Source organism: Halichoerus grypus, chromosome 2 (assembly GCF_964656455.1).
Source record: "Halichoerus grypus chromosome 2, mHalGry1.hap1.1, whole genome shotgun sequence".
In the NCBI taxonomy this organism is placed as follows: domain Eukaryota; kingdom Metazoa; phylum Chordata; class Mammalia; order Carnivora; family Phocidae; genus Halichoerus; species Halichoerus grypus.
Genome location: NC_135713.1, coordinates 91,553,511 through 91,569,701, shown reverse-complemented (window position 1 = coordinate 91,569,701; position 16,191 = coordinate 91,553,511). Strand labels below are relative to the sequence as shown.

At 40.3% G+C, this 16,191-nt stretch overlaps 1 protein-coding gene across 3 annotated transcripts in view; it reads left to right on the top strand.

Annotated features, from left to right (window-relative positions):
* The window catches only part of CKMT2 (creatine kinase, mitochondrial 2), a 31,075-nt gene extending 20,313 nt beyond the window's left edge, over positions 1–10,762 (top strand). For all 3 annotated transcript variants that reach the window (XM_036067194.2, XM_078067108.1, XM_078067109.1), the window contains 6 exons: positions 27–248; positions 1,850–1,935; positions 2,872–2,995; positions 3,639–3,773; positions 4,958–5,083; positions 10,509–10,762. In XM_036067194.2, the coding sequence (XP_035923087.1) occupies positions 27–248; positions 1,850–1,935; positions 2,872–2,995; positions 3,639–3,773; positions 4,958–5,083; positions 10,509–10,628 (813 nt within the window). In that variant the 3' untranslated portion in view covers positions 10,629–10,762. The remainder of the gene's footprint in view (positions 1–26; positions 249–1,849; positions 1,936–2,871; positions 2,996–3,638; positions 3,774–4,957; positions 5,084–10,508) is intronic.
* Positions 10,763–16,191: the final 5,429 nt, after the last annotated feature.

Here is a 16,191-nt window from a genome sequence, read left to right as displayed (position 1 = left end):
ACCCTGGGCGCCCTCTGCTCCGGCAGATCACGCAGGGGCAGTTTGACGAGCGCTACGTGCTGTCCTCTCGGGTACGCACAGGCCGCAGCATCCGCGGGCTGAGCCTGCCGCCTGCCTGCACCCGGGCTGAGCGACGGGAGGTGGAGAACGTGGCCATCATGGCCCTGCAGGGCCTCAAAGGGGACCTGGAAGGCCGCTACTACAAGCTGTCTGAGATGACCGAGCAGGACCAGCAACAGCTCATAGACGTGAGTGGCCCTTGAACCATCTGGCCCTGCCTGGGGTGGGGCTGTGCCCAAAGCCCTCATGGGCACCGTGAGGCCTCATGCGGAGCTTGCTGGACTTCATCCTGTTCAGCATAAGGAAGGAAAATGAGGCCTTAACACTTTAGGTCAAGCCACAGAAATGGTCTGTGGTTAAAATCTGCAGAGGAAACTCCACTATGGAGCTGGGGGGTTGGGGATCCATGGGTGGAGGTTAAATGGAAGATCCCTTTGCTTGTTGAGAATGGTCTCCATTGCCATTCCCAAAGAAAGTCCTGGAAGCTAGGAAAATCTGGAAAGGAAGTTACCGAGGTGGAAGGTCTGCCCTGAGTCCCATTGGGGCCGCTCTGGGATTTCTCCTGCCTCCATGAGTCCTCGACAGCTTCCCTCTAACACTAGGGGAGACAAAACTCAAGTCCTTCTACTTATTTTCCCTGTAGCATAGCTAAAAAGGGATAGCAGTTTCAAAAGTAACTTTTACTTTAACTCTGAAGAAAAGCAGAAGCAAAGTATCTGTCGTTTCAGAAGATGTAATGCCACAAAATATGCCCCACTGCCAAACTAGACGAGCTAGCTTTGTAGTCTCTATGGGCCTCAGTCTCCTGGTCTCTGCAGCCGGCAGGCCAACCCTCTGCCTGCTCTGTTAGAGAATAAGCCCTCCTCGGCCTCCAGCAGCCACTGGTGGTTTCCAGCATAAGGCCACCAAGTCCGCTCTGGCTAATGTCTCCCACCCCTTCCACTCAGACCGTAGAAGGCCTTCCCTCTCCATATCTTTTCTTACCTCAACGTAATCAAATTTGAATACATGGTAGCCAGATTCATGTTCTTACTGTATACACACAGTCTTACTGTATACACATCAGTCTCTTGACAGTGATTTTGATAGGAAGAGTAGGATACTGTAGTTTAAGGCACAAGCTTGGGAGTCGCACAGGTCTAGGTTTGAATCTAGGCTCTGTCACTTCCTAGCTGTGTGATCCTGGGTAGGTTGTTTTCTCACTCTGAATCTGTTTTCCTCACTCATAAAATAAAATGATTATATTTGCCTCATGGTATTGTGAGGATTCAGGAAAATAAAAGCACATAGCATAGAGCCTGGCACATAGCGAGCATTGAATTAATGGTAGATATTTCTATTTGTAAACCATTATTTTACATCTCCAATACTTTTTATTGAAAGGAAGAATACTAATAAAAGCCCCGATAATGCCGGCCACATAGAGAATAGTGGCTGTGTATACGACTTTCCCGGAGCGCGTCCCTCACTCACTGCCCGCTCTGTCACTGGTGCGGGTGGGTAGACATAATCCATAGTGATGAAGTATTTCCATCTGGGCTAAACCAGTGGTTTTCAGCCTTAGCTGTACACTAGAATCACCTGAAGAGCTTTAAAAAATCCCACTGTCCAGGCCACACCCCATAACAATTAGGACAGAATCTCTGGGGGGGCAGGAACTGGGCATTTGTATTTTTTTGAAAGCCCCCATGTTGTTCCAGTGGGCAGCCAAGGCTGACAGACCGGGCATGTGTAGGTGTGTCTGATCTCATCATTTTCTCCTTTCTGCTTTGTCCCTTTCGCCCTGCAGGACCACTTTCTATTTGATAAGCCAGTATCCCCTTTACTAACATGTGCTGGGATGGCCCGTGACTGGCCAGATGCCAGGGGAATCTGGTATGGACATAGCATTTTCACATTTGCAGTGTGTGCAGAGGATTTCCTTCAGATCACCTGCTTGTCCTAACCTGAAGTTGCTGTGACCTGCAGTTGACAGCATGCCCGGCTTGAGTTAAATGGAGGGGAGAGAGATTGTAGAAATTGTGTGTGTGTGTGTATGTGTGTGTGATTCCAAAGTATTGTGATGTTTCTTAAGATGTGTAAGAATGTTTGCTAGTTTGCATGAATTATGCATGAGAAAAAAGACTATTTTTAAGAAAAATTAGCTTCATGTTATTTGACCTCACAGAGAATGTTTCATGACATTAAAACAAAAGAGCAGAAAATGAAAAATATTGAGGACTTAAGCAAAACCCTACAAGGAAGAACGGATATCGAGTATACATGTATTTTATCTTGGCCAAAGTCCTCAGTCCACTTTGATTCCTGTACTTTGGTAGGTTATTTTGACACTCTCCAAAGGAGCTGCGCTAAGTGTGTTCATGAGCAGTTGCTCCGTGTGTGTGGACAGGCAGGATCTATGCAGCAAACATGTGTGAAATCTTCTGCACCCCAAACATCTGGGGCTGCAGGTAGAAAACTCCCTTGAAGTGCCACAAGATTTTGGTTGAGCTTATTGTAGGAGAACACTCTTGTTAGTGTCGAAGCCAAATGTTATCCATAGTTGAATTATTGCCCTCCTTGTCCAAGGACTAGGGAAGATGATATTCTTGTTGGGCAAAAACATGACATCTTTAAGCATTGGAGTTGGTCTTATTCATCATTCTGTCATGCTAACATTATTCTGTAGTACTTGTTCAGTCACAATGAAAAACTTAGGGCCTTCTAGGAAATGAGGAAGGTGAAATGAAACAAGCTACAGCGGTAAAGGGAATTTTCATGTGTTGAAACAAATGTATTTAACACGCAACACCATATTTCTCCTTTCATTAGGCATAATTATGACAAGACATTTCTCATCTGGATTAATGAGGAAGACCACACCAGGGTAATCTCTATGGAAAAAGGAGGCAATATGAAAAGAGTATTTGAGCGATTCTGTCGGGGACTAAAAGAAGTAAGATGTTACCAGAGATTTCTTAATATTCATTAAAATGAAAACACTTCTTCATTCTTAACAGAAGACACTACGGTGACTTCCAAGATGAGGCTAATTTTTTCTAGGGATCATGGCACTCTTTGAGGGTGGGGCTACCAGGGTAGTGCTTCAAAAAATAGGTGACTTTTTTTTTTTTTTAAATTACTAGTAAGTTCCTATGCTTCCCTTCCCAGTCCAGAATGGTTTAGGGAAGTCTGTGGATCATTAATTATATTCCAATTTCTTTAAAAGTGCTCTTGGCGATTCTAAGCATAGAGACAGTATAGGATGTAACTGTTCATAAAGTAACCTGACCACAGCCTTACCTGCTGAGAATTCCTATATTCTCCTATTATTCTCCCACGAAAAATAATGAACAGCAACTGACATTCATTGAATGTTTAGTATGTGCTAGGTACTGCATTCAGTGCTTTACATGCTTCATCTAATTTAATTGGATCATTTTAATATTTGTATAGTAGTATCCTTTTCCATTAAGGAAGTAATACAAATTTGCCTAGATTTTATTCATGGCAAACATACAGTACACATGTCTCTCCCTGGTGTTGCGGATGTACCGAGTGAATGGATATCTAAGAACTCCATTTGTTCACTGTTGTAGGTGGAACGCTTAATCCAAGCGCGAGGCTGGGAGTTCATGTGGAATGAGCGACTAGGATACATTCTGACCTGCCCTTCGAACCTTGGCACAGGCTTACGGGCTGGTGTCCACGTTAGGATCCCAAAGCTCAGCAAGGTAATGTTATGAAGCCAACAGCCCTGTTGAGTTCCACCAGGAAAAGGTCAGCTGTGACTTCTTTGTGGAGGGAGAAATCGCCATCATTCCATAACCCTTCCTTACTTTCTGCACCTGTAATAGGAAATAACAAGAAAGGGTTAAGTTTGCCTCAAAAGACACTTGTATTATTTAGGATAAAAGGTTAAGGGCTGTAAGAAAGAGGCATGGCTTCAAGAACAAGAAGTTTAAATTCTCCTTCTCCCTACAAGTCAGGAGGGTCAGGTGGGCTGCTCTGCCCTGCTCCATGGAGTTCCTTCCATCTCTGTGTCTCTCAGTGTAGAGGGTTCTCCCACTTGAGCCTGCATCACAATTACCTGGAGGCTTGTCAAAACAGACTGCTTGGCCCACCTGCAGAATTTGCATTTTTAACAAATTTCCAGGTGACTTGGGGCTGCTGGTCAGGGAACTGCATGGGGAGGACCACTGTCTTAGGACATGTCCCCTCTCCATGGTCACGGTCAGGCCCCATGTTGCAGCTTGTGGGAAGGGGAGAGAGGATGCAGGTGTGACCATGTGAAGATTTCAAGTCTAGGCCTGGAAGTGTACACATCACTTATGTTCGTTCCATTTGCAAGAACTTAGCCAGTGGTCACGTTCTCAGCTCTATCTGTGGATGAGGAGGAAAAAGAATTCTGGTAGGCATCCAGTACTTTCTGCCACAGCACAAGCAAATCAAATACTTGAAAACCATTTTAGAAAATGTGCTTCGTACCAAAAACAGAATGAAAATTATTCCAATGTTAAGAAAATTTGATGTGATTTAACTTCATGATTTTAATTCTATCAGTGAAACTATTATACAGATGAATAATCAACTCACCAAAGCTGGCATCCAAATGCCAAAAATGGTATAGAAGTTAGTAACAGCTCTGCTACCTTTTAGCTGTGTGACCCTCACCAGTTCTATTCCTCTGAGCCTCAGTTTCCTCATCTGTGAAATGAGAATGAAAGCAGTACCTACTTCATGAGGTTGCTGTGAGGTTTAAAAGTTCTAGCATAGTGCCCTGGTACACAGTAAGTATATGCTTCATAAATATTAACAGTTACTGTCTCTCATTACACATCTTACTAAGTCCATGTGCCAATAATGATCGTGAATCAGTTTTGCTTCTTCTGACACTAAGTACTGTCCCTTGTCCCAGGATCCACGCTTCCCCAAGATCCTGGAAAACCTGAGACTCCAGAAGCGTGGCACGGGTGGTGTGGACACAGCAGCAGTGGCGGATGTGTACGATATTTCCAACACAGACCGCATTGGGCGATCAGAGGTACCATCTCTCTCACTTTCCAAACAGCAGTTAACCCTACTAGCCTAAGAGAAAAAGGGAATGGAGAAGCACCCTCCACAGCCTTGCCTTATTCACAAAAGTCGAGACCTCGTCTTTCCCCACTGAGTCCTGAGTCCGGTTAGTGTTTCATTCTGTAGTACTAGCCCTCCATGGGAAATAATCGCATGAAAGGAAGCACAAGGTAAGCTGAGAACATACAGGCAAGTAAAGGAGTTCACGGTGGGACTGTTGTCAGCACCTCGCCCGAGAGGTATTCCAGCAATCATTTCAGCAACGGGAGCTCTCTTAAGCCAAAGGACAGCAGAATTTTATCACCGTGATGTCAGAGAACGTGTGTGCTCTCTGAGGGTGGTAAGAGTGGAATTTTCTCTTGATTCTGAATTTCCTTTGGTGAAAGCCATGCTTCACTTTTAGCATTTTTAGATACTTGATAGTTTATAAAATTTTATGTTTTCAAGCTAAAGATGGCATATAATGTATGCACTAGGTATATAAAAGATTGTGCTCACGAAATAATCTTTAGGATTCTGTGAACACATAGGAGGAACAGCATTCATAAACTATAGGTAGGCCTGGAGTGATGCATGAGACGGAGCATAAAGAGCCCACTTAAGGAACATGCAGCTGAATCCTAAGCCAGTACTGATCCCAGTAAGTCATACCAATTTATCTGGATATGGTCCCATTGAATGTATTATGCCCATTATTAATTGAAAAGCCTCTTTTTCTTATAACGTACAAATCTTAGTAACTCAGTGGCTGGTTATTAAATCTTTGCATTATTGATGCCCTTTCTTCTTCCTTGGTAGTTTTCAAATATTTCACTGCCTATGGGTGTATCCCTACCAATAAACTGAGAAAAGGGAAGGAGGAAACACTCAAATCAGCTTGTGTGCTTCCACCTCTGGTAAAGTACTTGAGGAAGAAGTAGCTCTAAATACAATTTCTGAAATTTACTGAGTAATATGTGGTGTAGTGAATAAAGAAGATCTGGAGCATAAGCCTGTCTGCTTCTAATGTTAACTAGATTTTTAATCCTGGAAAGCAAGGCAGTTAAAAAAAATTTTTTTTTAAAGCCTAACTGTAAGTTAATAGGTGACCATTATAAAAGCTAGAAAAATGCCAAAAAGTATTAAAAAATAACACTACTTATTTAAATTAACCCTAAGAAAACCATTGTAAACATTCTTTCTGTATTGCCTTCCATTTTTTAAATGATTGTTTTATTATGTAAAACTTACATTTTGTATAGTTTTATTCACATGAACAAATTTATTCATGAGTTCACAGCTCTTATTCAGGAAAACAGTGACTCTCTTTAGTGTATTAGGTCAATCATAAGCTTTGCTCTGGGTGAGGCTGATTTGACAACTCCATGTGCTATGCTATCCTCACCACAAATGTAGATACCATCTGTCACCATAAAGTGCTATTACAATAACATTGACCATATTCCCTTTCATCCTTGTCACTTATTCATTCCATAACTGGAAGCCTATACCTCCCATTGCCCTTCACCCATTTTTGCATCTGGCATCCACTAGTTTGTTCTCTGTATTTATGGTCTGGTTTCTGTTTTTTGGTTTTTAGACTACACATATAAGTGAAATCATATGATACTTGTCTTTCAGACTTATTTCACTTAGAATGCCCTCTAGGTCTACCTATGTTGTCACAAATGGCAACATTTCAATCCTTTTCATGGCTGAGTGATATACATACACACATATATACAATGGAATCTATACATATGTCACATCTTTATCTGTTCATCTATTGACGGACACGTCATCTTGGCTATTTTAAATAATGCTGCAAAAAACGTAGGGGTGGATGTAACTCTTCAAATTAGTGTTTTTTGTTTTCTTTGGGTAAATACCAGTAATGAAATTACTGGATCGTATGGTAGTTCTGTTTTTAATTTTATGAGGAACTTCCCTGGTATTTTCCACAGTGGCTGCACCAGTTTACATTGCCACCAGCAGCACATGATGGCTCCTTTTCCACTGAATCCTCACCAACATCTGTCACATCTTGTCCTTGTGATATTGGCCATTCTGACAGGTGCACGGTGCTATCTTGTGGTTTTGGTTTGTATTTCCCTGCTGATAGTGATGTGGAGCATGTTCTTAGGTGTCTGGTGGCCATCTGTATGTCTTGTTGAAGAAAATGTCTATTCAGGAGCTTTGCCTATGTTATAATCAGATGATGTGTTGTTTCATTATTTTGGAATAGTCCCAAAGGTGTGTTACTGCTTTTGTTTTACAGAGGAGAGCTATCCATAAGTATGTTGCTGAGGCCAGTGTCCAAGGGTTTACTGCCTAGGTTTTCTCTGAGGAGTTTTTTTGGTTCCATGCCTCACATGTAGCTCTTTAATCCATCTTGAGTTCATTTTTGTGGTATAAGAAAGTGGTCCGGTTTCCCCAGCACCATTTACTGAAAAGACGGTCTTTCCCCCACTGTATACTCTTGCTCCCTTTGCTGTCGATTAACTGACCAGAGGATCATGGGTTCATTTCTGAGCTCTCTGTCCTGTTCCATGGATCTCTAGGTCTCTCTCTGTGCTGGTACCATACTCTTTTGATTACTATAGCCTTGCAGTACATCTTGAAATCTGGGCTTGTGATACCTCCAGCTTTGTTCTTCTCTCTCAAGGTTGCCTTGGCTGTTCGAGGTCTTTTTTGGTTTCATGGAAATTCCAAAATTCTAGTTTGGTGGAAAATGCTAGTGCTGTTTTGATAGGGATTGCACTGAATCTGTAGATTGCTTTGAGCAGTATGGACATTCCAACGATCTTCATTCTTCCAGTCCGTGGGCATGGTATATTTTTCCATTTGTTTGTGTCATCTTCAAATTTCTTTCATCAGTGACTTCTAGTTCTCAGAGGATAGGTCTTTCACCTCCTTGGTTAAATTTATTCCTAGGTGTTGTTTTCTTTTTGGTGCACTTGTAAGTGGAATTGTTTTAATATCTCTCTCTGCTTCCCTCTGCTTCCTTGTTACTATATAAAAATGCAACAGATTTCTGTATGTTGGTATTGTATCCTGCAACTTCACTGAGTTCATGTATTCTGATACTTTCTTCCTGTTTTTATGGGGTTTTTTTCGATGGGAACTTTTGGGTTTTGTATGTATAGTATCATGTCATCTGCAATAGTGACAGTTTTACTTCTTCCTTACCAATTTGGATGTTTTTTTTCCTTGTCTGATTGCTATGGCTAGGACGTCCAGTACTATGTTGAATAAAAGTGTTTAGTTCAGTTCTTTTTCTGAGGTTTTATCCTACTCTTTTGTTTGGAGCATATTCCTCTGTCTCCTGATTTTGTTGACTTTGTCTTTTTCTATGAATTGGGCAGAACAGCTACTTCTCCTGAACTTGAAAGAATGGTCTTAGGTATGGTTGTCCCATGTGTAGACTTTGTGTACCTGGTGACGGGATGGCTGCACCTATGGCTCGGGGGGGGGGGGCAGTCCTTGGGCCCTTGGTGCTGGGACTGCCCTGGGGCTCTCCAAGCAGAAGGCATGCCTTCCATTTTTACAATTATTCAAAAACCTCTTTAAAAAAAAATTTATTTATTTGACAGAGAGACAGCAAGAGAGGGAACACAAGCAGGGGGAGTGGGAGAGGGAGAAGCAGGCTTCCCGTGGAGCAGGGAGCCAGATGGGGGGCTCGATCCCAGGACCCCGGGATCATGACCTGAGCCAAAGGCAGACGCTTAACGACTGAGCCACCCAGGCAGCCAAATACCTCTTTTTTAAAAACAAAATATAATCATATATTTTTCCAATGTATTCTATCAGCTTATTCTTACAATATTTATTCTTCAAAAACATAATTTTTAATGACAGCATAGTAAAGATACTCCATTATCTATTTTAATATCTGATTTGTTATTTTACTTGACCATATCTATACATAATTCTGTAACCATCTCTACACATAACTTTAATCACAACTCTGATTATTTAGTTAGGATATATTTTTAGGAAGAGAATTCCTGGGTTAAAGATGAGGGGACCTTACTTATAACTTACCAGAAGATTTATATCAAGATAGAGTCCCTTTGGCAGTGAATGAGAGAACCATCTCACCACACCATTATGAACACAAGGATAGGTTCAAATTGGATAAGTAAAAACTAGGTGTCTCATTAGTGATGACTAGCTTTCTGACCTAACCCTCTCTTGGGGTCTCAGTTTCCTTATGCATGAAAAGTGGGGAGGGGACTAGACTCAGTCATGCCTAAGGTATGTTCAGCTGTAACAAATAATAATCCCCTCCATCCTTGAGTTATCAAGCATTTTAATGCTGTCTGGAATTAAGAAATTGCTTACTATCTTAGTTTGCATCTCTTTAGGAGCAGTGCAATTGATTAGGAAGAGGATCCCAAGAAAAAAATTCATAGGTAGATGTACTCTAATGAAAAACCGTATTTGTAAATCAAAGTTCTAATTTTTTTATTTTTATTTTTATTTATTTATTTTTTAAAGATTTTATTTATTTATTTGACAGAGACACAGCGAGAGAGGGAACATAAGCAGGGGGAGCGGGAGAGGGAGACGCAGGCTTCCCACAGAGCAGGGAGCCCGATGCAGGGCTCGATCCTAGGACCCTGGGATCATGACCTGAGCCGAAGGCAGCCGCCCAACCAACTGAGCCACCCAGGCGCCCCCTTTTTTTTTTAAAGCAGGAATTTTTAAAGGTTAATCCTAATATAATTCAGTTTCCTTTAAGTAGCAAACTTGCCTGGTACAGTGAAAACCTGATTTAATTGCCCCCAAACATTTGCTTTTAAGTAATTTTTCAGAAAGCTAGCCACTGTGTAAATGATAGTTCAGATACTATCTCAGCTATAGTGCTCAGATAGCTCAGTGGCAGGTCTTAAGAGAGATCCAGGTCAAAGAACAAAACAAAGGTGTCACTGTAATTTTACTTTTTTTTTAAGATTTATTAGAGCATGCAAGCAGGGGAAGGGGCAGAGGGAGAGAGACAAGCAGACTCTCTGCCAAGTAGGGAGCCCAACGCAGAACTAGATTCCAGGACCCTGAGATCATGACCTGAGCCAAAGGCAGATGCTCAACCAACTGAGCCACCCAGGCGCTCCTGTAATTTTACTTTTAGATAAACTTGTAGCAGAGACTGGTTGGGTGGGGGGAGTGTTTGACATGTGCACTAATGGTTTTCATATATTTAAAAAGTTCTCAAAAAAGTAACTCAATCTAAAAATGAGAGCAACCCTCCCCTCCACAATACTTTAGGGAAATACTAAGAAAGAAGAAATTGTTATAAAGTCCACCTAACATGGCAATTTCTTACTTCTCCCAGTATTGTTCTTATTAATGCCTTGCATATGTCTTCTATGCAAATTAATCTTTTTTTTTTTTTTTTTTTTTTACTATCAAAGGTTGAGCTTGTTCAGATAGTCATCGATGGAGTCAACTACCTTGTGGATTGTGAAAAGAAGCTGGAGAAAGGCCAAGATATTAAGGTCCCACCACCTCTGCCTCAGTTTGTCAGGAAGTGAACTTTTTCTTTTCCAAACTATAAATAATCTGTCTGCTGGTATGACAGACATGAAGAAATTTTTACTCTGAGAGTTTTTATAGACTTGGAAAAATGTACAATTGTCCTATCTTTAAAATAAAACTCTCCTTAATATCCTCAGTTTCCCTGATTTTTAAAAATCCTACTCCGAAGGCAAATACATCAAATTACAAGTAACAGCAGGCAAAAATACGGTAAGGCAATGATAAAACATATTTCTAAGACCACTTACACACAAATCTAAAAACCCTCCAATCATCTAGATGCTATAATATCAACACTGTAACAAAACTTTATGGACAACACTGGTGTATTAGTCCCTCGTTTTCCAATCATGTTTCTAGCAACTAGAACAAGAGGCGATTGATTTCTCTTGAGGGTGTGGAAATAAATACAACTATACAAATGACCAACAGAGGCTACTTACTCGGGGATAGATACAGAAAGGGAGTCAGCCACCATCACTTAAATTTGTCAGAAATTCAAATACAAGCACACAATAGCCCTCTGGTGACAAATAGGAGTTTCAGGTATAAACTGATTGGGGTTGTAGGCATGGAGAAACTGAAGGCTGAATAACTCAAAACGGGGTATCCAATGGAAATGGCTTGAGAAAAGTATTTGACTTTCTTTGGTTGGTCCTGAGTTGGAAGAAGGGTAAAAAAAAAATTAAGGAAGATGGCCGTCATTGACAACGTCAAATCTCTCGGCTGCTAAGTTAGATTGTGGCTTGGCTTCCTAAACTGGTTGCTGCAAAGATTATGAGTTAAATAGGGTCAAGATTATTAGTTAGATACGGTCTGAAAGTTTATGTTTGTATATTTACTCTCTCAAGAGAAATCCACAATTTGAGGTCTAATACTGAATATGTGTTTAGTATAATTCGAAAGCTGAATTATTCCCTCAGCACGCATATCATTGTATAAAATTTTGTTATGCTTTTACAGCCATCATGTGATGTCTGTAACATGAAGGGGCATGACAGAAGAGTTAGGGAGAGCTCTGTAGCAAGTTACAAAATTATACAACATAAAAAAAATTGTTAGCTTCAATGACAGGAATGAGATCAAGTTATGCATTCTGTAGGTGAGCACTGTCAGTGCTAGGGTAAAAATGAACTACTGCTTTAATGTACACACTTGGCTTCCATCCTGCTACACTGAGGAAAAAATGAAATAAAAGAGAAATGTACTCAGGCTAGTGCTGATAGGCACCACATTAATTTCTGAAGGGCAAACTGATGTGTGATAAAAATTCAGACAAGGAAACTGCAGTCAGTATAATTGAGGATATCATGTTAAATACCCTGAATGGGATGGGGTGGTGGACGACTGTTTGCCAATCAAGGCCTGTGGACAGATGAGAGACCAGAACCTCATCCGGTGATTGGCATTCTAGGGACAAATGGATAAAGGGTACATAACACTGGTGTTGTGGCCAAACATGTCGACTGTCTAGGCACATTGCCTGGCACAAGTCCCAACTCTCCCACCAAATTCCATTAAATGATTTATTCAGCCTCTGTGTTCCTCAGTTTTCTTTGTATATAAGGATCGCAATGATAATGACTATCTATCTCATAGGGCTGTTGGGAGCAGAACATTGATAACTGGAAAGTGCATTTAGAAGTGCTCATCACATTGTATGTACTATGTAAGGGGCTTGTGAAAGAAGTCATAAAAGGATAGGAACCACTACAGTAATGTTATGATAACTGATATCTCTGAATATCCCTTAAAACTATGCTTTAGGGCTAACCAACAGATCTGGACAGTCCCTCTTCTGAAAGGTCTTACAAAGTAAGAGGTAAATGAAGGCAAATGCCTACAGCTAAAGAAACCTAAGCATATAGGAGCTGAAGAGACCAACAGAGGCATATGCCAACATTATTTTTCTTTTCTTTTTTTTTTTTTGAAGAAAAGCTGAAAAGGAAGCAGTGGCATAAAAATATATGGATACCGATATAAAAAGAAAGCAAGCCTTGGGATCTAAACCTACACCAAAATATTTACAGAAGAGTTAATACCTATTCTTCTCAAGCTATTCCCAGAAACAGAAGAGGAAGGAAAAGTTCAAAATTCATCCTACCACACCAACATTAGTCTGATACCAAGATCAAAGACACAAAGAAAGAAAGAAAAACCATAGGCCAATATCTTTGATGAACACATGTAAAATTCCCCAACCAAACATGAGCAAAAGAAATTCAACAGTACATGAAAAGGATCGTTCATCATGGTCAAGTGGGATTTATCCCTGGGATACAAGGGTGGTTCAATATCCACAAATCAACGTGATACATCACATTAATAAGAGGAAGGATAAAAACCATATGATCTCAATAGATGCAGAGAAAGCATCTGACAAAATACTACATCCGCTCATGATACAAAGGCTCACCAAAGTGGGTTCAGGGGAAACAGAAATGAACATAATAAAGGCCCTATATGAATAACTCACAGCAAACCACATACTCAATAGGTGAAAAACTGAAACCTTTCCCCTAGGATCAGGAAGACGACAAGCATGTCCACTCTCACCACTTTTATTCACCATAGTACTGGACATCATAGCCACAGCAATCAGACAAGAGAAAGAAAGAAAAGGCATCCAAAGTGGTAAGGAGGAAGTAAAACTGTCACTATTGCAGATGACATGATACTATACATACAAAACCCAAAAGTTCCCATCGAAAAAAACCCCATAAAAACAGGAAGAAAGTATCAGAATACATGAACTCAGTGAAGTTGCAGGATACAATACCAACATACAGAAATCTGTTGCATTTTTATATAGTAACAAGGAAGCAGAGGGAAGCAGAGAGAGATATTAAAACAATTCCACTTACAAGTGCACCAAAAAGAAAACAACACCTAGGAATAAATTTAACCAAGGAGGTGAAAGACCTATCCTCTGAGAACTAGAAGTCACTGATGAAAGAAATTTGAAGATGACACAAACAAATGGAAAAATATACCATGCCCATGGACTGGAAGAATGAAGATCGTTGGAATGTCCATACTGCTCAAAGCAATCTACAGATTCAGTGCAATCCCTATCAAAACAGCACTAGCATTTTCCACCAAACTAGAATTTTGGAATTTCCATGAAACCAAAAAAGACCTCGAACAGCCAAGGCAACCTTGAGAGAGAAGAACAAAGCTGGAGGTATCACAAGCCCAGATTTCAAGATGTACTGCAAGGCTATAGTAATCAAAAGAGTATGGTACCAGCACAAAGAGAGACCTAGAGATCCATGGAACAAGACAGAGAGCTCAGAAATGAACCCATGATCCTCTGGTCAGTTAATCAACAGCAAAGGGAGCAAGAGTATACAATGGGGGAAAGACCGTCTTTTCAGTAAATGGTGCTGGGGAAACTGGATAGCTACATGAAAAAAAGAATGAGACTGGCCACTTTTTTTTTTTATTAAAGATCCATTCACTCATTTATTTGACAGAGAGAGCGAGCGAGCACGCACACATGAGCAGGAAGAAGGGGCAGAGGAAGACGGACAAGCAGACTTCCCATGGAGCAGAGTGCCCAACGCGTAGTCCAATCCCAGGACCCCGAGATCATGACCTAAGCTGAAGGCAGATGCTTAACTGACTGAGCCACCCAGGCGCCCCTGGACCACTTTCTTATACTATATACCAAAATAAATTTAAGATGGATTAAAGAGCTAAACGTGAGGCATGGAACCAAAAACTCCTAAGAGAAAACCTAGGCAGTAAACCCTTGGACATTGGCCTCAGCACCATACTTATGGATAGCTCTCCTCAGGCAAGTAAAACAAAGGCAGTAACACACCATTGGGACCACAACAAAATAACTAGCTTTTGCACAGCAAAGGAAACCATCAACACAATGAAAAGTCAACCTACTGAATGGAAGAATATATTTACAAGTGATATTTCCAATAAGGGGTTCAATTCCAAAATATGTAAAGCACTCACACAAGTCAACATGGAAATAACTAATCATCAGATTAAAAGATGGGTGGAGCATCTGAATATATATTTCCCCCCCAAAAGATATATAAATAAGCTGAAATAAGATGAAAAGATGCTCCACATCACTATCATCAAGGAAATGCAAACCAAAACCACAATGAGATAGCACCTCACAACTATCAGAATGGCCAGAATCACAAAGATGAGAAATGACAAGTATCAGTGGGGATGTGGAGAAAAAGAAGCCCTCATGCACTGTAGGTGGGAATGTAAATTGGTGCAGCCACTGGGGAGAACTATGGAGTTTCCTCAAAATATTAAAAATTAGAAACACCATACAATCCAGTAATTCCACAATTGGCTGTTTACCCAAAGAAAACAAAGACAAATTTGAAAAGGTATATCCACCCCATGTGGATAATACTGCAGCACTATTTACAACAGATATGATGTGGCAACAATCTAAGTGTCCACTGATAGGTTGAACAGATTAAGAAGAGGTCATATGGAATACCACTCAGCTATAAAAAAGAATGAGATCTTGCCCTTCACAACAGCATGGTTGGATCTAGAGGGTATTTTGCTAACTGAAAGAAGTTAGAGAGCAAGCAAGAACCATATAATTTCACTTACATGTGGAATGACAAACAAAAATAAATGAATAAAAACAAAACAGACCCATAAATGAGAACAAACTGTTGTTTGCCAGGGGGGAGGTGAGTGTGTGTGTGGAATCAGTGAAATAAGTGATATGGATTAAGACTTACAAACTTCCAGTTATAAAATAAAAAAGTCATAAAAAGTACAGGAATGGAAACATAGTCACAAGAAAAATAAAGTTTTGAAGTCTGTATCACAGCATCTCAAACAGCATAATTATTATTAACAGGAAGAATTAACAGGAAGTATAGCTAATATCTCCTTTTTGTTGCATTTTTACCTATTTGTCACCTTTGCCGTTCATTCTACTCATCAATAACCAAATTACATTTGCATTGAATATTAGTTTGCCCACAGACTTTAATTATCTCATCTACATTTGAAACTATTGATTTATAAGGCTGTTTGACCTTTATTGTATTACCAGGAATTACTCATCTGTAACTTTCCTTTTTAAGAACAAGACATTCATAACTAAAGACAAGCATTTAATAACCATGTCTACAATGAATTTCTAAACACTCAATCTGGCATCTCAATTTTTGTTGAAATCTCCATATTCATTAAATATCCTTTCCTGACTGTTCCTCAGAAAATTTTCAGATCATGTAACAGCATCTAAATTAGATACGAGAATATCCTTTCTCCTCAAGCGTTGCCAAACAGTTGATAGATACAATCCTGTGTGCAGAAGTTGTGGCAAGTTATACTTCTGCCACAAAAACAAGCACACTGGCAATGTTACAGTGAAAATAAAAGAGGTTTTATGTGAAAGTGAGTCTATTGAAAGAGATAGAGACTTATAATTATTAAAATTCTAGTTGAGTGCCATATCTTCCAGCCTAAGTAGTCATATCATGAAAGTAGTTCCTATTTCCAAAGGTCTAGTTCAATCAATATTCATGAAGCTGAAAAGAACATCGTTCTTAG